Source organism: Cuculus canorus, chromosome 1 (assembly GCF_017976375.1).
Source record: "Cuculus canorus isolate bCucCan1 chromosome 1, bCucCan1.pri, whole genome shotgun sequence".
NCBI classification, from domain to species: Eukaryota; Metazoa; Chordata; class Aves; order Cuculiformes; family Cuculidae; genus Cuculus; species Cuculus canorus.
In genome coordinates this window covers 172,701,439-172,728,661 of record NC_071401.1, presented here as the reverse complement: position 1 = coordinate 172,728,661, position 27,223 = coordinate 172,701,439, and the positions used below count along the sequence as shown (strand labels likewise).

The following is a 27,223-nucleotide window of genomic DNA, read 5'->3' as shown; positions in this document are numbered from 1 at the left end:
GAAACATTCCCACCCTGTGCCAGCAGAACAGTGTGTTACAGCCTCCTCACATCTCACCCTGACAAGCGCTAAGCTGCTTTGCCTGATGCTACCAGTCCTGGAGTAGGGAGCACTTTCCTCTTCCTGCAGCATGAGAGCACATTACCTGAGCATCATGCAAAGCTTCAGCCACAGAGGAAAGTTACAGGGGAAGCGTCCCTGCACCCCTTGTGTTAGGGGCAGGAGCACCCCATGGGGAGCAGGGCAGGTGCCACCTTTGCACATGGACACATCTCCTGGGCACAGCCTGCATCTTGGAGATGTCCATGGAGGAGCAGGTCCAGCAGGGCAAAACAGCTCACAGGATTGACACCCAGGCAAACAGCAGTACAGTGTCCCAGAGCTGCTGTGCAATGCCCTTGATCCATGAATTTAGTTTCTCCTAGTTTTGTTGGTCCATGAAGTGTCCTTTGCACCCTGAGGAAGTCAGATGTGCTGGAAGCTTGTGAAGAGCGCCAGACTCAGAGAAGAACCAGAGGCTCTAGCAGGACATCTGTGTGCAGGGGAGTCAGGGCCACCATCTCAAGGATGTCCTAGGCAAAGCTGTTTCCATGGACCTTTCCTTTGGAAAGGACTTTCAAATCTTAGAGGCCATTTTGGAAGGGTCACAGTGGGACATGACAAGTACTGGGATCTTAAGAAATTCATTTTTATTCTAGCTATAAGCTTTACAAGCTCTGCCTTAGCTTCGGCTTTCTTTCACTGCTGAAGTTTATCAATCCAGTCTAAGTGCCTGGACTCAGGCTTTAATCCCAAAGCAGAAATTTCAGTTTCAAGAAGGGGAAACTACAAAATATCTCTGAATGAGTATCTCTGATTTTCCCAGCAGACATGTTAGTTATAAAGTAACATTTCATGATCTTGAGCTACTCCAGACAGTATTTTTAGGTAGGTAAGTGGTGTCCAGCTTGCAGATAACCAAAGCAAAGCATAAATGAAAACATAGTCTACAAAAATGGGAAAACAGTTTCCACTGTTACAGGAATGTTGCATTTGCTATCTCCCAGGGTGTTAAGCAAAAGCTCTCAGCCCAAGAACTTCTCAGCAGAATCTCCCTAACTTTACTATATATCTCAAACTTTCTCCAGAAAGATGTCGTGACCTTGCTTTTGTAGTCTCATTTTCCCCCTCAGCATGAGAAATAAAAGCCATTTCATTCTGCAGGACTTGGCATTTCTGCTGCACTTCATGCAGAAGTTAAAGAACAAAGTAAACGGCTGGTACCGGGACTGGAACCCAGTAGCTGGAGGTAAATGTGCATTCTCTGTCTTTGCAATTTGGTACTAAGCTCGACTTTCTATTTATTGTTGTGCAAAAGCTAAAGAAACATTATTCTTGCAGTACTGTCTATCCCAAAGTGCTAAACAGTGGCAGAGGTCCAAGACTCACCACAGCCAAAGGCTGTAAAGCACTTCTGGAAAAAAAACCTAAAACAAACATCAACAAAAAAACCCAAACAAATGAGCAACCAAACAAACAAAAGACAAAACTGAATAAGGAAAATGACACAGAGAAACCCCAGCTCCAAGAGTCACAGAGGAACAGAAACTAGTTCTGTCAATGGCTGGGAGACATCTAGTATCATGTACTCAAGATAAAGAAAAGAAATGTTGTTCTTCTCAGGATCATTAAAATGTAAAACACAAGACCATGCTAGCAGTATAATAGCATTATAAACCACACTTTTAAAGAAACTTAGAGCAATGCTTTTAAAGTTCTAGCTACAGAAAAGAGCTTTTAATGTTATCCTTTAGTTATTGGCATACAGTTTAAAATGGCAAGCTCTCAAAGAATTTTCCACTGAAATATCAGGTTAGCAATGGTTTCAGACACTGAGATGCACTTAACTTTCCCCATCTCAACTTGATACTGCTGAAGTTCTTGAACCTTCACTGAACCCAGGGAAGATGCATGCTTACCTAAAACCTGGCCCTATTCATCTTACAGGTATCTTTTTTTCCCTCTGAATACCAGCTCTGACCATAGTATTTAACAGCTTTTTTATTTCTCAAGGTCTGAGTAAAACTCATGCTGGATCTTTCAATGCGTAGATCTTACAAAAAAATGGGACAGGACAGTATTTTTAAGAAAAGCAGCACCACCTAGAATTGAAGAACATGGTACCGGATAATTACATTTCACATTCTTCATTTGGTTTGCTGTAAAAAACCCCAAGAGATACACAGCTGACATCTAAGGCATGCCACAATTTCTTCACCAAACCAAGTATTGCGGGGACAACAGCAACTATAGACCATCATTCAGGGTGCAATTCCAAGGGCCCCATTTTCGACAGGGATGTGAGCGCTCGGTGAGATACCAGCACTGGCAGAGGGATGCAGTTTTCCCCACCAGCTACTGGGAGCCTCAACCCAACCAAAATCAAGTGAGATGGCCCCTACTCTGCTTTAAATGAGAAAATAGATGTGGCAGAAGTGTACAAGAGCTGGCAAGAGGGATAGATGGCTGGAGAAGAGGGCAAGAGACAGATTAGAAAGAGAAAAATCCCATAAAGAAAGCTACAACTTAAAAAGATGGTCTTTGTCCTCACAAGAACACAATTATGAACAGATTTTTATCCAGAAAGATGAAATTTTTGGTCTGCTGCTCTTTGGCATTGTAAACTGTTTATTTGTATTCAATCTTGATGAGTTTTGTGCTCTGAAACCTGCCAACTATGCTCAACGGAGACACTAAAGTGCAGTTAAAATCCTTTGATTTCAGCCTGGGCTCACTTGAATCAGAAAGCTTATCCATCCTACTGCTCTGGGTATACACTGACATTACCAAGAAGAGAATGTGGCCAATTACTCACAAGACCGTTCTGCACTAAACAGTGCAATTACTCTAGATGTACATGGGAACAGAATTTAGTCCAGTCTAGTCTACCAGCTTTATGTAGTACATTCTCATTGAAGTCAGTCTTTACAAAGTCTAACAAGTTCTGAATAGTCTTGTCTGGCTCAAAAATCCGTGCAGAAATCTTTTAAAAAGCAATTTTAAGAAAAAGAATATACATTGCACCTTTCTCAAATATTTCTTATATAACCAGACCTATTGTTATTTTCAAAAGATCTTTCAAAAGCAGCTAAAAAATATTAAAACACCTATGCAGGCAAAATTCCTGCTAATGTTTTCTCTACAGTATGAGGCAAATAATACCAAATATATTACTTTCTAAGTTCTGAGAAGACCTTTAGAAACCTCAGAGCTAAAGCAACCTTTGGGCAATATTCAAGGCTGTCAAGCCACATAAAACAGCAGCAAAGTCATCCTCCAGCAATGGGCAATTACTATATACAGATACCAGCATGCTAGAGGACAAAGGCACTGCTGGCATTGATTCTGGCAGGCTAAGAGAAGGCCTTTCCATGTCTAAAAAATGCCAACACTCCAAGGGCCCTCTTTACAACCAGAAATAAACCCAAACTACAGTGGAGAGAAGTAAGTAGGACATAAAATTTTATTCTGAAATGATCTCTGGCCACAACAATAAAATGTAACAAATATTCACTAGAACAGTCTTAACTCCTGTCATCAGCTGTACAATACATATAGTATCATAGAACTGGCCACTAGGATTAAAACCCACTACAACATCTTTAATGTTAAGTGGCAACAGCAGCATCTCACAGAAAATTATACATACATATATACACAGTCCACATTCAATCGCTTTTCACGTTTTCAGTACACACAGTTGCAGCATATTACAGTCACGTGTCTAAGTTGTTGCCCAATAAAAACCCAAGCTACTGCTTAGACGTAATTGTAGCAAACTGAGTAATTACAATTTGTAGCAGAGATGTACAAGCCCCTAGAAACAATAACTCACAAATGTTCTTTTATTTAAATGCTACCATAGCATTAAACTGGGCAATATTCTAATCTTTGCTGACTGGAAAAAAAAAAGAGGGTTTATTTTGTACTTATCACAAATATTATTGATGGAAAAAATACTAAAAAATGGAGAGCATTAAATAATGCACACCCTTTCCTAAAGATTCTAATATTGCCCGATGCTACTTATGTCTAATGTGTTTCCAACATTCCCATGAAGTCATTTGTAACTCCAAACCACCCACCAAGTTAAAAGTGGCTTAAGTGCCTTGCACTCAAATTGTAAAAATCCCTGGCCACCTTTATAAGAGCCAGGCACATATAAAAGGAATGCACTTTGGTTCATACCAAATGCCCTGGGATTAAATCACACTATAAAACTAAAGAGTTTGAGGTAAATTTTTACAAATACAGTTGATTTCTGTCTAGTGTTATCATAACAAAAATTCATTTAAAAAAAAAAAATCAATTTGATGTTAAAGTACTACCAATGAAGAAGGGCCATCTTTAACCCCTTAATGAGACGTACTACAAGAACAGAGCATCCTCTTCACCCCAGCAGTGTGATTGCCTTATTGTTTCTGTTAAGGCCTCGATCATCTACAGGATGTTTTAAGACAGGTACAGCATTTAAAAATAGATTCCAAGATTCCATCCCTGCTATCCAGTATTCAAAGGGTTAAAGAGGCCAAGAAGCATGCCCTACCAGCGGCATTAGTAACAAAAGGCACATTGTTAACACCAAGGGCACAATCCATCCTCTATTGTCAATCTACACATCTTGCATCACTCTGTTGTTCCAATACACTTCAGTGGTAATGAACACTCCAGCGGTGCAAGAAACTGAGCCAAATGAGACTGCAACCAAAGACAAGACAACACTGTGCTATTACCACATCTGAAAATAGCTCAGACATCCCCAGACAATGGTAACATGTGAGACTAAGCGCTGTTTCCAAGCCAACTTCTATCAGCCTAATTATCAGAGTCCTTAGAATAAAATCACATCAAAGCAAGAGGCGTCCTTTCCCACCCCTCCCTCCTTTTTTACAGGTATAAATATGCTACAATAAAAAGCAACTACATCACTTTAAAACCTTGATGTAACTGCTCCTTTAGCATAGAGGAAGTTCCACTGTGTCTGGGTTAAAAAAATAGCTCTGCACACTATATTTTGGCCTTAAAGTTTCCGGTAGCATTTATGAAGAAGGTGGATCATAAATGCATTATTGGCATCACGAACTGGTTACACGATCAACAAAATTTAGTGGTTTTAGCCCATTAATGACCCATGAATATTATGAATGCTTTCACCTCAAATTGCCAAGAAATGAAGGAACATGTGTCAATGTTCCCTTCAAAACATATTAAAGAAGGCGATTCTTCTTCCATCCCTAACATAAGCATCCCTATTTCTTAACTTCTGCAAGAAGAGTTAAGGTAGAAAGGAGTGGTAAAGCCAAGTAGATGATGGGGGAAGTAAAGATTCCCAGTTACCATAGAAAAATACACAGTATTGTATTCCCATAGTTGTGAGAGTTGGTAAATTTTATATGAAAATTAGTATCTGTTTTCCAGACTTACAATTTACTGACCATAACTTACTGGAAATTCATATTCAAAACGCCACTTTTCTTAGCTCTATTATTATATTTCATTTTTAACATGAGTTCATACATGTTTACATATTGCACTTACACACATTGTATAAAGTTGTGAACATTTAACACTAAATAATTTAATTTGACTAGAGGCAGGAAACAATCCTTTTTCTTAAAAAAGTAAGAAAAATGGTTGATTGATGCTCTGACTTTTACAGTTCTCAATCAACAAATAACATCCTCACTCAGAAATCATTTTTGGAGCTTGTTTAGGTGTTGACTTTTTGGCAAGAAGTTAAGCGATATGTTTCCTGAGAATTCCGTCATTTTGTATTTATATCCCTCCCCCAGTCTTACATTAAGTAAAAAATAAACCAAAGAAACAAACAAACAAACAAGCTGTAAGTGGTAAATTAATGAACATGAAGGAGAACTTAACCGGAAACTTTCTTGGCCTCTCAGGGGACCATGCTTTAAGTATTTTCGTAATTTTACAAGTAACTCAGTAAAATCTGTGCATATAAGTGTTGCTTATAGTAAAGTTATTGAGGTTTAATGCAATCCATTCTAGTACGTCTTGTTCTAATATCCATAAACCTTCTAGATTGTGTTCTACTTTGTTTAAAATTCCCTTTTCATGTTTTATACATCGAATGTAGACTACAGCCATTGACCATGATGAAACACTGATCTTAGATTTCAACCTGTTCCTGTTGAAAACATGCTACAATGTGTGAATATTTCTCTCATTGGTCTAGATATTATTCCTCAGTAAAGACTGTCTTTGAATGTGTCCATGAATGCAGCTTAAAGCAAAAAAAGAAAAAAAACATGCATTAGCACACACATGAACAAACCTACATCTCTCTAATTGTTCCTTCAAAGTAATTTTCAGCTACAAATGCCAAAGATTAAATCAAATTCTAGCCATTTAACTTTCCTTTCATAATTCTCCCTTATTAGAAAGTATCTAGGAAGGTCTCTGCCAACTGAAAAGCTTTCCACTGAGGATCTTTCCATTTACAGTTATGCTGTCTAAGGTGAAGTACTTTTCTACAGAAAGCAATGTCATAACATAGTGTTTGCCCCTACATGTAGATTTGATCCGAAGTGTAAATGTACCAGAGAGATCACAGTCACTCATCATAAGAAATAAAAGCAATCTGTGAAATCCATGTAGCATAACAGTCTGGAAGTTACAGTATAAAAGTGATAGAACAAGCAGTTCTGTCTACGTGATTTAAGGAAGCTAAGCTGCTTATTAGGAGAAAAAAAGAAAAAGGAGAGGAAAAAAAAAAAAGAGAGAGAAGCCCAGTGTGAACGCTTAATGTTATATACCTGAAATGAGGTCCAGAACATTCTGCTTTACCAACTCAGCAGTCACTTTCAGATTCAGAAGAACAGACATACTTCCATCTTCAGTCTTTCTGAGATTGCCCATTTCTCTCACTCTACCACACAGCATGCAAGGTAGGAGTCATTTTAGCCCTGGAAGATCTTATTTTTTGCATTATATTTAAATACTTACTTTAATCAACAACATTACTTTTGAACAGAGGAAGCGTTCCATAGGAGGTGACTGTATCATTAGTGATACCACTGCTTTCTCTGGGCTACCATATAGAAAATGACAATGTGACACACTACAGCTCCACTTCAAATTACAAGTTTACAGGTGTTTAACAGTATTTCTTTGAGTATCCTCCCTGGAGTCCAGTCAGACGAAGGTGTGAATGTTTGTAGAATCAAGACTCATACCTATAAAATCCAAAAGGTAGAGTCTTGCAAATTTACCCCAGGTGAAACCTAATATAAACCATGGAAGAGAAAGGTTAATACCTTTGATACCACGCTGCAATGCATGACAGTCATGTTGTAACCAGTGGCCTGCCACTGATGTTTATTACTGTGTCACACTAGTTACAGTAAGGCTAATTGTACTGTAGAAGACAAACATTTTAAAAAATAAGTATAAAAACTTAAAGCATTGTCCCCGTGTTTTTATAAAAACAAAATCAACATTTTTTACATTTAAAATGAGTGCTGAAAGATACAAACAAATAAAGTTATTGAGCAAATAAAAATGTATTTCTGAGCTACTTTTTCATACAAATAAGGCTCAGCCACATTGTATCTCTCATATTAACAGCATTGGGTTTTTCAAACTCAGCTAACAAGTTTTGGCAATACTGTCCTTTGCTGAATATTTCCATTGGCATCTGTCATCTGTGCCAAATTAGTCCTCAGTTTTGAAGCTGAGCTCGAAGTTGGAGGTAACTTGGAAATCGACGTTATAGCACCAGTGCTCTCTGTAATTCTCTTTGCTGAGGCCTTTTCGCCAGTTGGGGGCTTTGGCAACCGTCTCCTTAGCCAGGGATGCCGCAAAGCCTGGCCAGGTGTCATACGGATAGCAGGATCCCATTCTAAACACTGTTTTAAGAAGTCAAGGAACAGGGGATCATCACACCCCTTTAATGCATTACCCCATTCTCTGCTCTCTGGTGGGCCACGTAGTTTTCCTCTCCGAGAGCGTCCACCATTAAGTATAACAGAGCCATCTGACAACGTTGTGATGCTGCAGTAGCGGGGATAACCCTTAGAGCTCACAAAGTTTTTAGCTCGCTTGGATGAATCTAAGAGTTTTGGAGAAGGCATGCCCAATAGCTCAATCATACAAGCTAGCTGGTCTCCTTCATCTTCTCCGGGTAAAAGTGGGTAACCAGTGAGAAGCTCTGCTAGAATACAGCCCAAGCTCCACATATCTATGGGCATCCCATAACGAGCACCCAGGATGACTTCAGGTGCACGGTAAAAACGTGACTGAATGTAAGTGTAGACACGCTGATGCTCATAACAACTTGAGCCAAAATCAATCACTTTAATACCACTTCTACCCTGTTGCTTCAACAGAATGTTCTCAGGTTTAAGGTCACAGTGAATGATTCTGTTTTTGTGCAAAGCATCCAAGCACTGTAAAATTGAGTGGGCAAACTTGCGGACCAAAGGCAGGCTGAAGCCCTGAAACTTGTTCTTCTTTATTAATTCATACAGGTTCATGCTCAGTAATTCAAACGTCATACAGATGTGGCTGCGGAATGTGAAGTTTTCCAACATGTGAATAACATTCATGTTGTTATCCTTATCTTGTTTCCGGAGATGCTCCAGGATCTTAATTTCTTCCGCAGCTTGCCGATGGAATCGTTTTTCATTTCTCACCATTTTTAGTGCCACATGTTGATGCATCTTGTGATCATAGGCCTTCACCACCTGCCCAAAGCTTCCTTTTCCTATAACTTTCAGGACTTCATACCTGTATGCAATATGATCATGGGGTACTTGTATATAAGACCCTTGGTCATCATCATACCCACAATTGTTGGAGCCACCGACCACACCTTGCCGCTTCTTTGCATTTGGACCCAAAAAGTATATTTCAGGGTAGCTAAAAATCTCGTGATGCTCAAAAGCTGTTAATTTTTGCATGTATTGCTTCATTGCCTGTTCTGGTGTCATAACAGAGGGTTTCACCTTCCCTGTTCCATCTGTAGATTTTAAAGAGCCAGAGCTCCCTTGTCGTCTGTGAGCACTCTCTGACTGTCTGTCCTGAACCACTGGCAATCCAGATTTGCTTAGTGTTGTAAGTCCGTTTGGCTGTGTTGTCAGAACTGTCCTCTTGTTACTATTATCTTCAAACAGCTGCTGAACCTGGATTTGTCCATGGCTACCAACATGGAGGTGCTCATTCATTGTGTGCTTACTGCCTCCAACCTAAAATCGAAAATAAATACACACCCAGTTAACAAGAAAGGCATGAACCCCATGCTTCACCATGCATTCTTCAACTCACCAACCTGCCTAAATCACCTTAAAGCTAAGTATTTCTTAGAATTCAGTTGTCTACAGATAACCTAAAAAATACAGCACCTATACTGCGATACTGCTAGACGCTATTAAATTTTCCAGATCTGTGTTTCTCAAATGCCACTTCCATGACTCTCCAAAACACCCACAGCAAGGCAATCACAGATGTGCTACCACGATAAGCTAACAATTCCTCCAAGGAATCTTCACGGCAACTGTCCTGTAGCATCAAGGAGTATGCCTGAGGGACTTTAAATTAGACTTTACGGAACACAGTAGCAAATTTATTGATACTGGACATCAATACATAATGCCTGCTAGAATGTGCACGGCTAAGGCTCTCCTAGTCACCGGTTCTCAGAAATCAAGATTTTAACTTCTTCCTAATTTAACTGTGTATCAAAAGCTCCAAATACAATTGTAAGTAATAAGGAATGTGCTGTGACATGCACAAAGAGGAAAAGAACCTGCACATTTCTGAAGTTCAAGAGATGCCATTCCCTGCTTGCAGCTGAGACAGTCACTATTCAGCAAAGCATTCAGATCAACGAAGCACAGCAATTTCCAAACCAGTCTTATAAAAACTTTTAACCAAGAAGAGATATAGGGCCTGATACAGACCCAAGTGTAAAGAAAATCTTTGCCCTGAGGAACACACAAGTAACTTTATTTTAAAGGAATGGAAAAAAGGATTAGTTGGTTTTAGAAATCACACTTGTTCCTGACAGTTTTCACAATGGAATAAACAGCAGCATTCAGCATTTTCAAGTAAAGAAACAGTGGTAATACTGGGGTGTGAAAACAATTGTTGCGCAAAACCTGTTCCTTTTACAGAAAAATTAGAAATCTACAAGCATATACTTGCCACTAAAATAGCTGTCCTTAGAGTTCCTCATTTGCTCTAAAGTAGAGGATAATTAGTTTGTCTTCTGCCTGGCCTTATACAAACGTGGGAAGAATTCCCCTGCTGTCTCTCCAGCTGATTCACCAGTGTTAATATTTATGCCAAATTACGAATCACAAGTTCACCGATACTGTCAAACAGATGATCAAGCCAGGGTGGAGAGCACTTTAAATCTGAACCTTATTTTTTCTAGGCAGCTAAGAAAAACACATTCCCTGTTCACTTAAGATTGCTGAAATGAAATCAGAAAATGACAGTTGTGTGCTGTGATGTGAGGCGATGAAATGTGTGCTGCAACCATAGAAGTGCTTCCTAATGAGAAAAACAGGACATGTAACACAGACTCTAGCATACCTTGTACTTCTGTTATCAGTTTGATTTAGCAGAAGAATTTTTTTGTAAATTCAGTAACTTGTTCCTAAGGAGTAGCCAGCTGGACACCAGCTTCACCTTTGGATAGCATTTTGAAATTTGCAGCTCTGAAACTCACACAACGTAACAACAAAAGCTCTCAGAGATTGCTTCTGCTGAGTTCACTGCTCTTCTGATTCCATTTTGACTAACATTGAACAAATGGACCATTTTATTTCATCATTGCAGTTTGACTGCGTGTGTTTCCTCGCCAAGCAATTTACGCTCATGCTATCCAATTTGATCAGTATTGTAGAAAGCGTTACCACACAACTGCAATTCAGAGCAAAGATGGTGGTAACGCTTAAGCCCAGTGAAAATATACAGGACATCAACATTAATTCCCTTTCTAGTTTGATTTCTCAGAAGCACCAGGAATTAAATTATCAAGAGGATGTAATGAGTCTATCATGCCTACAGGGAAATTCCTTCAGATCGAGTTTGAGGCATGCTGCAGTACCAAGTTTCCTCAAGGCTGCCCTGATCCTCTCTATAAACAGCAGTTACTGAAAAGGAGAAAATTCAGCCCCATGAGCTGCTACGTGACGCATCTCAGAAGAACCAGATCTAGTTAGCAAGATGTGTCAGAGGTTCAGCACATACAGTATCACAAAACTGCATAAGTGAGAAACGCACAACAAAGTAGCAGAGTAACTGTACAGACTACAAGTACTCCAACAAGGAAGTCCATGTGGAACAAATGGTTCTTCTGTGGCACTGGCTGGACAACTAAGCAGAACATATCGAGACAAACCAGGAGCAGACAATACTAATGTACAGGCAATGAGAAAGAAAGAACATAAAGAAGAAAACCATCTTTAAGAATTTCTTAATCCAAGCACTCGTTGTCACAGTTCACGGCTTGATTTTTTTTTTTTTTCCACTTAAGACATCTGTTTTCAGGATTAACTATTTTCTGCCCTTCTCAAGCACTGCTTATTTCAATAGATGTACTGGAAGAATTCTCCAAACTTCCGTTTATATGCTTTGTATCAAGGCTTGGAAGAAACCCCACTCTCAACAGGGTCTAAAGAGTTCTTTTTCCCAATAGCATGTTTGCAAACATTCTAAAATATAAACCACGTAGCTCTGCTTCCTGCACCTTCAGGCAGCCTCTCAGTTTCTCTTGCAGCTCATAGATTGGCTTTTTTTTCCACGCAGCAGAATGAAATCACTAGCATTATCCCAGCTTCACCCCAAATCCAAAGTGACTGGTTTTGCCAGTTTCAGTCAGCTGCTGCTTGGGAATGCAAATTCAGATGCAGACAGTAGTGCTGGTTTTCTTTGTGGAAGAAAAGACACCACATTAGCACAGGCTCTATTCCAAAAGCTGTGGGGGAGAAGTGAGCTCACTTTTTCAAAAACCCCAAGAGGAGTTTCAGAGCTATTAGACACATCACAACTACAAAGTCAATAAGAAAAATGGACTTTGTCCATCTTGGGGTACTGCCTGCTTAAGAACCACCATCTCTTTTTCTATTCCTAACCTGGATGATGAGCGTCAGATTCTCATCAGCCTTTTGCTCTGCTTATCTTCTTCTGGCTACCAGCTCTCCGAGATTGCTGTCAAGTTCAGGCTTGCACTGCTTACAAGCTCCACAAGCTTCACCAGTGACACTTTAACTTCCCTGAACCACAACTAATGGGTTTGGGAAGCTACAAAGGACTACAGCCTTCTTAATCCAGTACCAAACTCTTCACAGTACACAGAAGCTCCATTAGCCTTTCATGCAAAATCATAAGGCTGAGAGGTTTATAAGTCATCTCCCTTTTGCTTCTGCAGACGGGCCTGTTAAATTCCAGAACCAACAATGTACACAGCTGGCAACTGGCATACACTTACACAGCTTACTTATATATTTTACTGCCCGTGCTCAGACCCATCCACATCTTCAAAGATTTACATATTTTTATAGCATACATCTTCAAAAACTTACATTTCTCTGTAAAACATACTGAAATAACAGGTAAGCTTGAAGTCAAAGAACTAATTTTCCTCGGCTTCTGGCAACATCAATTACAAACCAGCAAATGTTACAACGGTAGTTTATCACAACTCCAAAATTGCTGCTACAATTTTGCTTTAACTTTGGTTTGCTCAGTTTATGGAAGTTGATGGCTATACCAAGAACCTACCCTTTGAAGTAGAAACACCACTCTAAAATAACAAAGGCGTGTAGGAGTGTTCAAACTGAGTCCACCCTGCTAACAAGAAGACAAACCAATTAACAGTTCCTTCACGGTAACAGCCAGTGCGATGATCTGTTTCAAGACCTTCTACAACTCTTCGGCTATAGGACTGAACACCACAGGAGCATATACCTCTTCTCAAATTTATCCTCCAAAAGCATCAAGATAATATGTAGCTGTATCATACATCATCTTAGTAAAAGTCACTTGGTCTGCTGTTAATGCCCTATAAACTATCCAAGACAGATACACATTTCAGCTATAAATTATCATTTTATTTTAAGAAAAAAACCAGAAAGATTTTCATGTCAATCAGATTCTAAAAAAGTTTATTGAATGAATCTTAATAAATCAATCATGACACCCTGCTGAAAAACTGCACAGGAATAAAATATCTTTATCTGCTATTACTTTACACAGATGAGGACAAGGGAGAAATAACGCTCCAAAGCAATAACTTAATTCAAGAATAAATGCTACACTGCAGACTCTCTTCTTTACAGCATTTCTGAGCATGCCAGTCTCAGCTCTACTGTGTCTAATATGCTAGAGGCATATTGTATCAGGTGTAGTATGCTTCACTGCCCATTTTGTTGGCTACAGCCTGAGCAAACACACAAAAGCCTTTTTTCCTTAATAAATTAATTCAACAGCATTCCTCTGTTCAGAACTAAAAATAGCTGCTAATTAGCACAATAATAATAAAAATGCAGGATTATCATAACAGTTTTATTATATGTGTTTCATACACTAAAAAAGACTAAGATTTTGTCCTAAAGAGCTTATGGCTCAAGAATAGGTGTGTGTAAATACACCATTTTAATTTCTGGTGCTGTCCTATCTTGTCCATATAAGCTTACTTTTTGAAAAGTTAACCTCAACTTAATATAGCAAATATTTTCACAGGTAGAATGATGTCTCAAGAGTGATACCAATTAATAAACTTTTTTCCTCCTGTCAAGACTATGCAGGTGCAGTAAGTCTGAATACTTCTGGGACGCCCTGCATGTATTATGCTTGTTGAAGCCAAAATGGACAGTCAGTGCACACTAAATTAAACCCTTCAGGTTAGCTGAAGTGCACACACAGGAAAGATGGGCCTAGATGTACTGCAGTCCCACAGCACAGTCACCAACTGTCACAAGCCCAGATTTTGGTCTCCCCATTAAAAGTTGAGATGGCTTTGTATTCCCCCTAGACACAAGTTTTATGTAGAAGAAGAAACATCCAAAATCTCTACATAAAATGAAGTCCAGGTCATGACTGTATAGTTATTTCCACTCAAGCGTGACAGCATTTCTGTGGCAATTTATTACATGAAAACCCACAACAGGAAGGTATTCTCATTGTTTTCACCTGCTTTAAAGTAGCTGCCCACATTACAAATATCTAGTATGTGACCCACCAGGTCTTCATGTTAACAAAGTCCAGGAATCTCTGTTTTATTACAATGTAAATTAATTTTTAAAAATTTTTAAGATTAAGACTAAATGACTGATGTGAAAGTGTATGGATAGATGTCCATCCCTGGTGGCAAAAAAAACAGGCTTGCAATGGGGAAATCTTGGAAAGGGCTTGAAGAGGGAGGGCACTGAATCACATACTGCAAATGGGCTGTTGTTACAGTACTAGACAGGAGGGAAAAAAAGATTAAGATTGCTTTACTGCAAGAGAAACAGGAAGAGTGCAGAATGCAGGGATAAATGCCAAATAAGAAAGAACAGAGATGGAAGTAGGCACAAGACAGAGACAAGAGTCTAAGAGAGGGGCTCACAGACGAGTGGGGATTTACAGAAGCAGAGCAGCAGGCAAGCAAGATAATCTCTACTGCAGCATGTCAAGTGGATCTATGAACACCATAATGAAACAGGAGAGAGCGAGTAGAAAAAGGTTCCTACCATCAAGGCAAGAACTTAAGGCTTCAAAGGAGAAAGCAACAACTTTAGAGAGGAAAATGAGGAGGACAAGGGGTTGGAAATGAGTTCATGTTTTCCAACATGATCCAAAAAGATAGGGATGGAAGCAGACACGAATAAGCCTAAGATAAATAATTTTTAAAAAATAAACAAAACCTTTCCCTAGTACAACACTAAGCAGCCTGCTGTGATTGCAGAGACTAGAGCCAAACCCTCTGCCCTGTTATACACCTGTGTAAACCAGCATCTTCTCTCCTTCTATCCATGCTCTGCCATGCTAGTATATTCAACCAAACAATGAAAATTTGACAGTAGAAGACAACACACTAGAGTCTAGATCACACAACTCACTGCTGCAAGAAGTATATCAGGTATCTAAGTTCTTCTCTGTCTGAATTAAAAGAAGAGCCTTATAGCTTAAACAAAAAACTACCTTCGATCTCAGTCTCTCTTCACAACTAGTGAGGAAATGATACTAGTGATACAACGTACACGCTTACATCCAGTCACTGGCAAGTTCAACCACCTAAGCAAACTATACCTCTGGAAGTCTGAAACACAAAGAGAAGTACTCCAAATTTTTAGCTTTTGCAGAAGTCATCTAAATACAACAGGGGTGAAAACAGAAGAACCAAATTAACACAAAGAAGGAAAATGGTTGAAGAAAACTGAAATGTTCCATTTTAAATAGATCTTATTGGAGGAAGTAGTGGGGTGCAAAACCAATGGTTTCAATCAGTCAGTGTCAGCTGAGGTCAGTAGGCCTGAAGTTTATACAAAGACCAGGTAGCAGATACAGCCCTTTTTTAAGTTAAAATCCAGCATCATGATGACATGTCTGATCCCTACCACAAAAAGTTATGTTAGCCAACCACAAAACAAGCACCTACAAAAATCAGAAAGGCAGTCTGAGGTATTTCTGTCAAACTACCCAAGGGTACATAAACACTGTACAGTACGGTCTGTGTCACAACAGAAAGGCAGAATGTGCAACAGTTAGAATCTAGAGGGACACAAAACACAGCAATACAATGCTTGATCGTCCCTGTGTGCTTCTGTAAGTGTTTCATCCTATGTATATATATATACAGACACATACATGCATATATGCTATATAAAAACACATGCATACATACACAATGGTGTATGTACAAAAATACCTGAAACATAGAAATTTAACACTTGAACACCCCTTGCATGCCTTCATAAAGACTTCAGCTTTATGTATGTAAGTATATATGTACAGACACTATATATAATACAGAAACATAAATCTATATAAAAGAAATACCCAAGTTCCATACTTCCAAAATTAGCAAGAAGTCCCAGATATACAGCTGAACTACTACATTTTCATAAACCCTAAATTAAGTGTGGGCTCTGTTACATATGGGCCCCTGTTACTTGTGGGCCTATCGGTATGTGCAGTTTCAGGATCAGTACCCACGCTGTTTGTACTACGTTCCCTCTTTTTTTTGTTTTTCTAAAAAAATTAGGCACTTAACTGGTATACAAGAGTGAAGAAAATGGCCTTCGATACTAATGAACAATTCAGATATGTACCTTAGCTGCATAAATACACAATGATGTTGATCTCAAGTATGCAGCTCCACCTTGAATTTGCAGAATATTTATCATTCCTTTTGAGAACACCCTACATATATTTTTTTAAATTTAATCCAATTCTTTCCATAAATGGATTAGAATAAGATGCCTTTACCCCTAAAGCTACATAGAAAGTCAATGAAACACTGATATCTAAATGCATAGTTTCACCTTCCAGTAGCCCATAATCACATTACCATTTAAAGCTCTGCCATATGTTTATGAAGATAGTACGTGAGCATCCATGAAGAACTAATTAATTCTAAGAAAAGTATGCCATCAATGCCTTTCAGGGTCAGTATGAAACCCTTCATAATTTAAAAGGAAATGTATGCAATAAAAATTTCAGATATTTAGTGTTAGCGTGACAGCATATAGACCCCTTTCTCTACTCTTGTCATGCCTTCGGGACAGAGATACCCTCGCTCATCCATATATAGAGGCATACTTGGGAAGTTTCATTCCTATTAGATTAATTAGGAGTGGGAGATAATGTGAGATACCACAGAACCGGAAAATAACATCCTTTTCATGCCATCAGTGCTTATTTCTTTAGGTAAACTGCTGCAGCAATAAAGTCTGATTCATCCAATCATCGTCCCCGAGTACAGCGATAGCTATTTGTAGGGAAGACAGCGATCGGCCTGAGCTAAGCAGACATATAAGGGCAGAGCAGCCTTCATTTTTCACCACGGTTCACACGACCCTTTAATCACAGTGACTAACCTCATTGCCAAAATAATGTCATCTCAAAAAACCGCATTTACCAGAACAGCTCCTCCATGCAAGATCAAATTTGTCACTGGAAATGAGGCTGAAGGGGGCTGGGGAAGGGGAACGCTGCTTCTCCGTGCCCTCACAACAAACATTCGATCGGAGTCTGCAGCAACGCACTCTGCTCAAGCACCATTCCCCCCTCATTCCCCGCGTGCTCACCGTGTGCGAGGGGTTGCTGGCCCTGAGCGGCGGCAATGCGAGGGGCGACGGCGGGCCGGTCCCAGCTCCTGCCCGGGAGACCCCGGCTCCGGTGCCCGGGGAAGACTGCAGCGGGCGGCCGCCTTCCCCGGCCCTGCCTGCGGAGAGCAGAGGGGTGAGCTCGGAGGGCAGCGCCGCCCGCCTGCCTTCGGGCAGAAGCCATTCAAAGCCAATCCCCGCCGCGGCGAGCGCGGCACCGATCCGGCTAATAGCGCGCTCGCCCTGCTAAACCCTTCATCCCAGATTAACCCGGCGGAACGCTCGTTCTCCCCGGGAAGAGCAGCCGAGCGCCACGCTGCCCTTCTCCAACGCACCCCGTTTTGCCCGGATCGCTTTACCAGGGGAGTTGTCACCCCGCCCCGAAATGACCCCGCACACCCGCATCGCGCCCAGCGCGCAGCCCCCGGGCTCGGCTGCGCATCATTGTTCCGACACACACGGGCAACCGCGGGGCGACCGGCCCTCCCGCACCCTCGCTCCCCCAGTCCTCTCGCCCCCCACACGGATCGGCCCAACCCTGCGCGGGGAGGGCAACGGGGCGATCGCGGTGGACCCGCAGCCCACTCTGGGGCGATCGCGGGGGACCCGCATCCCGGCCCGGGGCGACCGCGGGGAGGACAACGGGGCGATCACGGGGGGCTCTCTGCCCGGCCCGGGGCGATCGCGGGGGACCCAGGGTGATCGCGGGAACTCGCAGCCCGGCCCGAGGGGCTCGCGGGGAGGACAACGGGGCGATCGCGGGGATCTGCAGCCCAGCTCGGGATGGGGGGGGGGGGCGGGGGGGGGATCGCGGGGGACTCAGGGGGATCGCGGGGGACCCGCAGCCCAACTCGGCGGGGATAGCGGGGGACCCGGAGCCGGGCCCCTGGGAGATCGCGAGGGACCCGCAACCCAGCTAGAGGGGATCGCGTGGCCTCGCAGCCCGGCCCGGGGCGATAGTGGAGGGTCCATCCTTACCGGGTGGGAAGGCGGCGGTGGCGGTGGCCGAGGGCTTTCTGGTTAACATGGCCGCTGGAGAGGAGGGAGAGGCAAAGGCATGTCAGGGTGGCTCCCCTCCGCCGCTCCTCGGCCTCCCCGGTCGGCGGCCGCTTCTCTTCTCCGATCAGCTACACCCAGAGCCCGACACCTCCTGCGCCGCATCCCCCCGGGCCGGCCGGTCAGTCCCTCCGCAGCCCCGCCGTCTCCTCCCGCCGCAGCAGCCGCGCCGCCGCCGCAGCCCCCGACCCAAGCTCATCACCTCCCCCGCCCCCGCCCCGGTCGCCCCGGTCCCCTCGCACGGACGGAGGAGGAGGAGGACGGGGGGGCCGCGGCCGGACAGGGCCCTCCTCTCCGTGCGGCGGAACAGGGACACGCAGTCCCCGCCCCACTCACCTCCCTACCTCCCTCCCTCCCTCTCGCCGCGGCTCCCCCCGAGCGCCCACACGGCCCATCGATGCGGGGGGGGGGGCACGCGCCCCGCCCAACCGGCGCCACCCGCCCAACGGCCGCCGGGCGCAAACCCCCCCGCCAGCACAGCCATCTTGGTACGCGCCGCTCCCCCCTCCCACCTCCAGCCTGTGCGGGGCAGGGGCCGCCCCCCCACGCGGCGGGGTGGGGGCGATGGCGGAGGGGGGGGCACGGGGTGGGGCGTCGTGTGGGAGTGGGGAGGGAAAGGGAGGGAGTGGAGCCGCGAGGTCGCCGGCTCCTCGGGGGGCACGGGCTGGGCGGGCTAACAAACCGTGGGAGGAGGGATCGGTGCCTTGAAACGTGGAATGGGATGAAAACTTTAAGAAATGGGAATGAGGGAATAGAGCCCTCGGGGTTTGTTCTGGAGCCGCGAGCGCCTCGGGTCACGACGAGGTGAAGCAGAGCACGGGGGGCGTTGTTTGCCTCGTTTTCCAAACTGTACAAGCGTGCTTTGTGGAGTACAATGCTTTGGATTCCTGGTTTGTCAGTTTGAACGTCATTAGAGCCAAAAATAGCGATCTGACCATTTGCTCAGCTTGGGACAGCGTTGAAACGCGCTACCTGCGCTCAGCCCTTCCTGAAGGCTGCACAGACCACACATATTTTCCTTTTTGAAACAGCTGGGAGATAGGCAGGCGGATCGCCCTTTATCCCCTTCCACAGAAAAAGGCACAGAAATAAATGTCCCCTTTTCTCATGCCTAAGCAAAAATAATAGTAATAACAATAATAAAAATAATAAAAAAGTATTCCATTGCTGCTACCAGAAAGACTTTGCCTCTTCCAGTGTCACAGATAACATGCATAAACAAAGACGTTTCCCTTACAGGCACAAAGAAATAAACAATTTCCCTATCCCCTTCTGTCATGCGGAGAAAACAATCATACCTTCTCTAGCCCACACCCACCTAATCTTTTCCTTTCACTGTAGCAGAAAGAAAGCTTTGTCTTCTGCAATATCCCCCAGATGACCACAGGCACTCCCAGTGTCCTTCCCCCTCAGCTACCAGGTGTATAAATGCTGTTTTCTGATTACTTTCAGCCTTTTCCCATCGTTTTCCAAGCGGTGGATGCACATCAAAAGCCTTAGAATAACAAACACTATGATAACTACTGTTCTTTGCAAGAAATTGTATGAGTTTAAGGAACGGTCAGGAAAAAGATGCTAGTTTAAGGAAGGAGGGAGGAAGAGGCCGGTTCACATTCAAGCTAGCTAAGAAAAACTGAATTTGATATCAATTATCCTTTTGTAGGGCTTGCAGGATTTCTTACTTCATCTTAAGTGATGTGTCCTCTGACTACAAAGTCACAGATGGCTTCATGCACGTTCTGCGGTTTGTTACACCTAAACATCAAGGTGAGAGAAAGCCCATTTAGTGTTGCATTTCAACCCCTTCCTAGTCAGGTACACCATTCACAATGTCTTCCACAGTTTGTTAAAATAATCTGGGACCACTATGAATACCATGTGAAAAATGGAGTGTAGTCTATCACATAGTAAAGGATCTTTTAATTGAGTCAGTGTGAACTTGTTACCTTGGTACCTGTCCAGTTATTCCCTTTCTAAAACTGTGATTCCCTTTTTAAAACTGTGCGCGTTGTAAGTATTCGGCATTAGTCTTCAAGCCTCAAAGTGGGCTTGGCCTGCCTAGGTGACTTTCTTTCTTTCTCTGTCTCTCCATCTACAATCCATCCTGGCAGCTGCTGTCTAGGATAGTACCTGATGGAATCTGAGGTGGAACTCAAGATGAAGGCAAGCCCATTTCAATTCCTTTCGAGGGCAACACAAGAATCTTCAATTTAAAAGCCTCTTTCAGGCAGGATTTAGGCTGACAAAAAGGAGGAACATGCTAATGGGATTGTAAAATATCTTGACTGCAAATAGCAGTGCCTTTAGCAGCCTTCTTCGGAATCATGTATCTACAATCATCGCAGATCTACAAAGAAAAGAGGAAAGCAAAGCCTAACTACTCAAAGACAAAGCAAAGATTAATTCTTTCATGCTAAGTGTTACACTCAGGAATCTGAGCTATGTCCTGTTAAGTGGTCACAAAACTTTCTTCTTTCTGATACTAGTGAGCTGAACGTATCAGCACTCTCCAAAGCAGTACTACACAAGATGAGATCAACAGACTTCAGTTCTCGGGACAGAAATGTATATTAGGCACCTGACAAGAGAAAGCATATGGTGCTCAGAAATTAGAAAGGAAAGTGAATCAGTGTTTTCTTGATCCGTTTTCCGTCTCCTTCAGCTTTTGTTACCCAAAAGTGTGAGCTAACCTGTAATGACAGAAGATTAGTCTTTCCTTTCTTGCAAACAAATCTCCTGAGTGTTCATGAGCGTCAGACTGCTTGCAAGGACCTTGTAAGGTAGTATCATCAAAGCAGTTGTTTTTAAGAGATACACTGGAAAACTTCCTTTCCAGAAGTGTACCCAAACAGGCCTACAGACTTCAATGAGAAACAGGCAGTACTGGTTCTGCACTACAGTGGCCACCTAAGGAAGGGGGTGAAGAGAGCAGCAGTTGGATGTGCAGGTGGCATCAGAAGGCTGTTGGCTGCAGCTGTCTTGAAGAGGATTAGATTGCATTGTTACAGGTGTCATTCTTCTGTGGCAAACTGTACAAAGTGTTCTAGAATGAAAATTAGAGCAGCTGTTCAGTAAAAATGAAGTAGTTAAGTCACAACTATTGAATGAAAAAAAAAATTAAAATTCATTTAGAAAAAGAAATAGAACCAGAATAGCCTAGAACAAAACATGTTATCCATAAAACCTTGTTTAAAAGTATTCCTGCCCACATAGTACATTAAAATGCATGACTGAAGATAATATACTAGTACAGTGAGGAGAGATACAGAGCATACTGTGTTTCTTGAGCCACTCAGGGCCCTTGTAACCAAGGCAGATATTAATTCCAAGCAAACTGTGAAGTTTGCTGAGGTCTGTTTTGCCAGACTACCTTGGGGCCCAGGTCATATGTCGTTGTCCTGTTAGAGCACTGTGCCTCCTGAGCATCGCTGTGAAATCTCGCAAGCAAGTCCCCTTACCTCTCCAAAATGGATACTGGTTAGAGTTTAATTATATGACGCTTCGGTATGCAGTTGTAGGGCGAGAGCGGCTGGCCAGTCAGTCACACAGCATCTCTGTTATTGTGGTAATGCCAAACACTTTGGTGGTCAGACACCAGGGAATTCCTGAGAAGCCATGCATGTCCAAAGCTATGGTGATAACTCTGGGGGCTCCCACGTTGACGGGTGCAGTAAGTGCTCAGCACCTTGCTATGCTCTGACTGTTCTCACCAGGCACGGAGAAGTATTTTGGCTGTAGATGACTGCTAGGGAGAGCAAACACAAGGCTCCTCAAGCGTATCATGTGGATAGAGGAAGTGGTGCTTAGGGACATGGTTTAGTGGTGGTCTTTATAGTGTTAGGTTAATGGTTGGTTTTGATGATCTTAAGGGTCTTTTCCAAAGTAAATGATTCTGTGATTCTATGAAAAGGAGAGACGCCTAGAAGAAAGAAAGTAAAAATGTGGTTTTCCTCCATCTTTTTATCATCGTCTCGTACTAAGCAGAATTTGCATAAGAAGGAGAATCTATACTCACTCTCAATGTCTTTTAAAATATTCTAGAACCTAAGTCATTTAAAAATATCTGATTTTTCCCATTGCTCTTTTGAAGCAGGCCTTAGATGCTGAGCTGGAGACATTAAAGCACTTAGGATACATCGCACCATCAATTAAACATAGGTCCAAGGCTGTTGTCTCAGCTGGTAATCTGCATTTTAAAAGTAAAGCCTTAAGCCCAATAGGTGGTTGCCTCAGGAGGGCCTGAGCACAATCAGCACCAGGTTCTCATTAATGTTTTGTGGATAATTTAGGCATGAGCAGGACTGTGTACACTACAATGTGGTCTTTCAGCAGACATGCTGAGAACAGTGTAGGTACTTCAAAGTACAGCAACCTACAAATGCTAGCATTGCAGATGGAAGGCACACAGGTCAGAGCTCCACTGGCTCTCAAATATGCACTCCACGGTGTGGTACACATCTAAGTTTGGCAACTCCACCCTCTCTCTACCCTCCCCAGGAAAATAATTCCCAAGAAAAAAAATGAGGTTATGTATTCAGAGCAAGAGTGCAGAGAATCACTGCCGCAGATCAGTTTGCTAGTACTTATTCATACTGACTTGAGAGTATATGAAGCTAAACTGGCTAGCCAGATCCAGATGTTTGTTGGCCTTTATTCCAGTGTGTTCAAGGGTTTGCTCTTTCTGCTGTTTAAGAACACATATGTCACCACTTCTGTTACGGTACTAAGACACAACCAATGATATTTTAGTAGTCAGTGAGTATACCCTGAAGAGACACTCTGAGATACTATGAGTCTGCAAGCATATGAGTAATTTTTTAATCTCACACTATTACAACTGTTTTGTGGGAGATTCTCTCACAATATATTTGTATTTTAGTGCTGGCGAACTGCATACTAAGGAAAACGCTTTCCCTTTTCATCAGGCCATGTCAATGTTTCTAAATTTCTGGATTCTTATAGCATTACATTCATTAGAACATTAGACTTGCTCTTTGTGTAAACTCCTAGCGTGTGTAATGGGAGGAGAAAGGTTCCTGTTTTCCTGTCTCATACAGCAAATGCAATCCTCATGGAGTCAGTGGAGTAGGATTAGTATAAAACTAATCTCAGGGAAAAAGCTTCATGGTGGCTGATCCTTTTCAGTTGCTGGCACACTCTTCTTTATGTACTCAGAAAAAAGTAAACCTCTGGAAAAAGACAAGAAGAAATGATGTATGTGTCATTTACCCTTCTTCTTCTGTGGACCCTTGCCTCATCTGTGAAGCCCTCCCATTCCCCCAGCTGCACAAATAAGGGAGATGTGATAATTGCAAAGATACAATTTAAAACTATTGTCGTATCATGTTTGAATTGAATGTTATTATTTCCTAAAAAAAAGTCCTGTAAAATAACGGTTACAGCAAGTTTAGCAAGCAGATGATAGTTAGGACTTCTACCAAACTGTTTCAAAGAGAAACCACAAACTTGTTAAACTTTGTGTCATTCTCTGGATTCAGTTTCCTCTTCTAACCACTTTGAAAATCAATCTAGAAAGTTGGTGTAATCTTTCTCCCACTCATTGTGTGGGCTACTCTGTTTCAAAACCAGCTGTTCACACACAGGGTTAGTCCCAGCTGTTGAAACCCTGGTAACCTTTGCTTGTCCAATTTCACATGTGAAACTGAAAGAGACTTAACTTTAAAGGCTTTGTGGGAGTCAGTTGCTCTCCACAGCAGCTTTTCATAGAAGCTGGGATTTAATTCTGCCAGGTGCTGAGAGGTTTTAGCTCCCCTGATTCAAAGAGCCTAGTATCTCATAGGGTGCAATGAAATAGAGAAATTACATATCTCACTTACTTGTGTTAAGGCTCATTAAAATAGTTAAAGTCACTCCTCTACAAAAGAACATAAGTATGAAAGTACAAAAGTGAGACATGATTAAAAGATAATGTATCAGAGGAACTCAGAATCCAGAAAGAACTCCAGTCAAGTTCTTTTCCCCACCGAGGATTACTCAGGGCAGGATTTATTAATAATAAAAGGAAAATGAATCATTAGGTCCCAGAGCCTGAGTGTTATATTGCTAACTAGTATAATCTACTGTTGGGATTTACCTGGTGACTTCTGAGTTAAACCATGAGCCACTGGCTGAAAAGCAAGTTTAAGGCTACATGCCATGAAAGAACTTTTCATTAAAATACAATCAAGGTTTGTTAGGGCAACAAAAGAAGGAACCTGGTGTATTGAATTAAACTGAGCTCTACTCAAAGTGGGAATTGATGGTTTCGGACAGCAGTGGGGAGATCTTCAGCTCCACATTTGACAGGGTGTAGGCCTTATTTGGACATACCTTGGGGAACACAAACTACGTCCGTTGAATGCACATGATAAGAGGAGCCCCTGTCCATACTCCCTAAGGATGGCATGCACAACATACACAGTGCATACACAGTAATAATCCTCCCTACCCTTCTCCATTTATCTCAGGAGCGTAAAAAGCATTTTACGTGGGCACAGTCAGACTGATATTTGAGTAACAAGGAGGGATGTGTGGGCACATATTTATATTGGAGAGGGAAAGTTGACTGATAGGAAGTGATCTCCCCCTTCAATATCTTGCTACTGGTTCTCTGGTGTAGAAGTATCCTAAGCTGCCCAGTCTCTCATTTAGATTGCTGTGTGAATGCTTGGTGGATGTGTGTATTCAGATGTGAAGGTGGGGAGAGGAAAAATAGCTAATATATGGTGTGAAAATGAACCAGAGGCTTTAGTTCACTATCATTTGTAATCTCCTGCCAAAGAAATAAGCGTGCACATTAAAATACAAACAGGTCACAATCGATTTAGAAAATTGGAACATAAAATCACTGTATAATTTGGCAAATTAAGTAAACAATTCCTGGAGATGTTCTACAAATAGAGAAAAAGAAAAAGGAGGCCCAAGGGAACACTTTAGAATATGTGCTGCTTTAATAGTAAAATTAATCTTAGTGATTTCAAAAGGACTGCTCGTACACAGTTCCACCTGTGATTAGGGTCTGTGCTTTAAAGCATAGAACAGATTATTTGCTTAGCTGTGTTTTTAAGTTTATTTTGCAGAAAGACAGAGATTGCTAGTTATAGGTAACACTCTTTAAACAGAATTATTTGTGTGTGAAACAGGTAACGTTAAACATTTGGGTCAAAGTGAAATAAGTGCTTAGCTCATAAAAGTAAATCACATGTGGCAAAAAAAAGATGGGTGCCAACGCTCATTCCAGTGCTTGGAAAACTGTGTTGCAAAGTAGTGTGAAAGCATCCAGACAGAAACTCCAGGTGACAGGAATATTCTGGAGATTTCCTCCTGCACAAACTGACCATCTCGAGAACATCTTCTGGAGATGTCACCTGGGTATTCATTGGTGAAAAAGAGTCACTGTTACAACAAAGTCCCCTTCTGTACAATAAACTAGTGGCAAAAGCACTCAGTTTGGTGCCTTCAACCTTTAGACTCTGAAGGTGTGCAGCAAACTACAAGCTGCTGAATCTGGAAACAAGAACTCTTGACTCATTGGCCCAGAGAGACAATGAGTTACAGAACAGAAATTAAAGTGTAGAAGAAAAAAAATACTGCTGTGAAGTTAGACTTCAAAAGTGGGGTTTTGAATGTTGTGTATGGCACAGTCGTATTCTATCTCCCTGCATTCTCCCTGCATTCTATCTCCATGCAATATGTAAAGTTTTTTCCAGTATTTGGAATCCAAATGAGTATCCTCAAATAGAGTTTCGCTCCTGTTCATAGAGGTTAATGATCTATTTCTGTAAACAAAAACACACTGAAAAACGGGCAGTAAATAACTGAGATGCAGGAAAGGAAGACAATATAGGGTAGGAAGTATCATGAAAAAGGTTATGGAAGCCACATAGAAAGAGTAAAGAGGATGAAGCTAAGAATCAAAACATAATCATTTGTTTCTTAGCAGTAGCTTCCTGGCAGAGTGACCTTTGTCTTTTTCTATCTCTCCATTCACTGCTGCTGCCAGTTGAACTCTACCATTTTAATTCAACTTTTTGTTACCTACTTCTTCTTGGGTTTGTTTGCTCTCCTAGCATTGTCTTTCAGTCGATGGGGTGGCTGCGGATGGACTGCAGGCCTGCACTGCTGCACTGTCCATCTCCCACAAAATTGTGCTGTCACAGGGCTGCTCCCTTCCAGGAATCAGAGTGGTTGAAGACTTGGGTCCTGCTATCTGCAAGGCATCAGCGAAGAGAAAGGAGAGCTGGAATTGTGAGAGGATGACTGGGTAGGATCAGTGGGTTTAAGAGGGCTGAGCAATGTTTCAGGGACTTCCCTGATTGGAAAAGCTCACGATTTCCACAGTTTGGTTTTTTTCCTTCTCCTGAGATGTCTGTGCTAGTCCTACCCCTACAGCTGCAGAGTTTATGTCTGGAGCACTTACCCATGAGAGTAGTTGCAGCACATGGAAGCACAGCGGAATGGGCACCTGGGTATTGATGAGAGAAATGGGGCCCTGAGAGGCAAAGAAATAAAAATTACATTTTCTAAGGAACTGACTTCTAGAAAGTTTGTTAGTTTCAGGTCAGTTTTTGCTAAATCCATATTTTATTTTACCCCGTTTTCCATTTATTTCTATGTCTTCCTCTCCCTCTGTCACTGCTTTTTTTTTGTTTGTTTTTAAATTTTAGAGATGAAAGTCTCTGTTGGCAAAATGCCAGAACTACAGGAAGCAAACCAGAGGACCAGAGGCACAAGAGCTGATAAGAACAGAGCACACTTCTTCCAAGGATAGCTTTTTTTTTAAAAAAAAAAAAAAAAAATTCCTCTTTTGGCTTGTAGCCAAAGTTGTGGTTGCTGCTTCCAAGACT

The 27,223-nt window shown here is 42.1% G+C and overlaps 1 protein-coding gene across 1 annotated transcript; it reads right to left on the bottom strand.

The window, feature by feature from the left end:
- DYRK2 (dual specificity tyrosine phosphorylation regulated kinase 2) lies at positions 1–18,599 on the bottom strand. The gene is made up of 3 exons (XM_054061663.1): positions 18,300–18,599; positions 17,304–17,440; positions 1–9,248 (listed from the first exon to the last, which is right to left on the bottom strand). The coding sequence occupies exons 1-3, from the start codon at positions 18,346–18,348 to the stop codon at positions 7,647–7,649; spliced, it is 1,788 nt and encodes a 595-aa protein (XP_053917638.1). The 5' UTR covers positions 18,349–18,599; the 3' UTR covers positions 1–7,646.
- Between the last annotated feature and the right edge of the window lie 8,624 nt (positions 18,600–27,223).

What these genes read in the sequence shown, in the direction of transcription:
- DYRK2 (XM_054061663.1), bottom strand. Translation starts at nt 18,348, where the DNA reads ATGTTAACCAGAAAGCCCTCGGCCACCGCCACCGCCGCCTTCCCACCC. An exon ending in CACCGCCGCCTTCCCACCCG is followed by an intron (nt 17,441 to 18,299) that starts GTAAGGATGGAC and finishes TGCTCTCCGCAG; the next exon opens with GCAGGGCCGGGGAAGGCGGC. An exon ending in CCAGCAACCCCTCGCACACG is followed by an intron (nt 9,249 to 17,303) that starts GTGAGCACGCGG and finishes TTTCGATTTTAG; the next exon opens with GTTGGAGGCAGTAAGCACAC.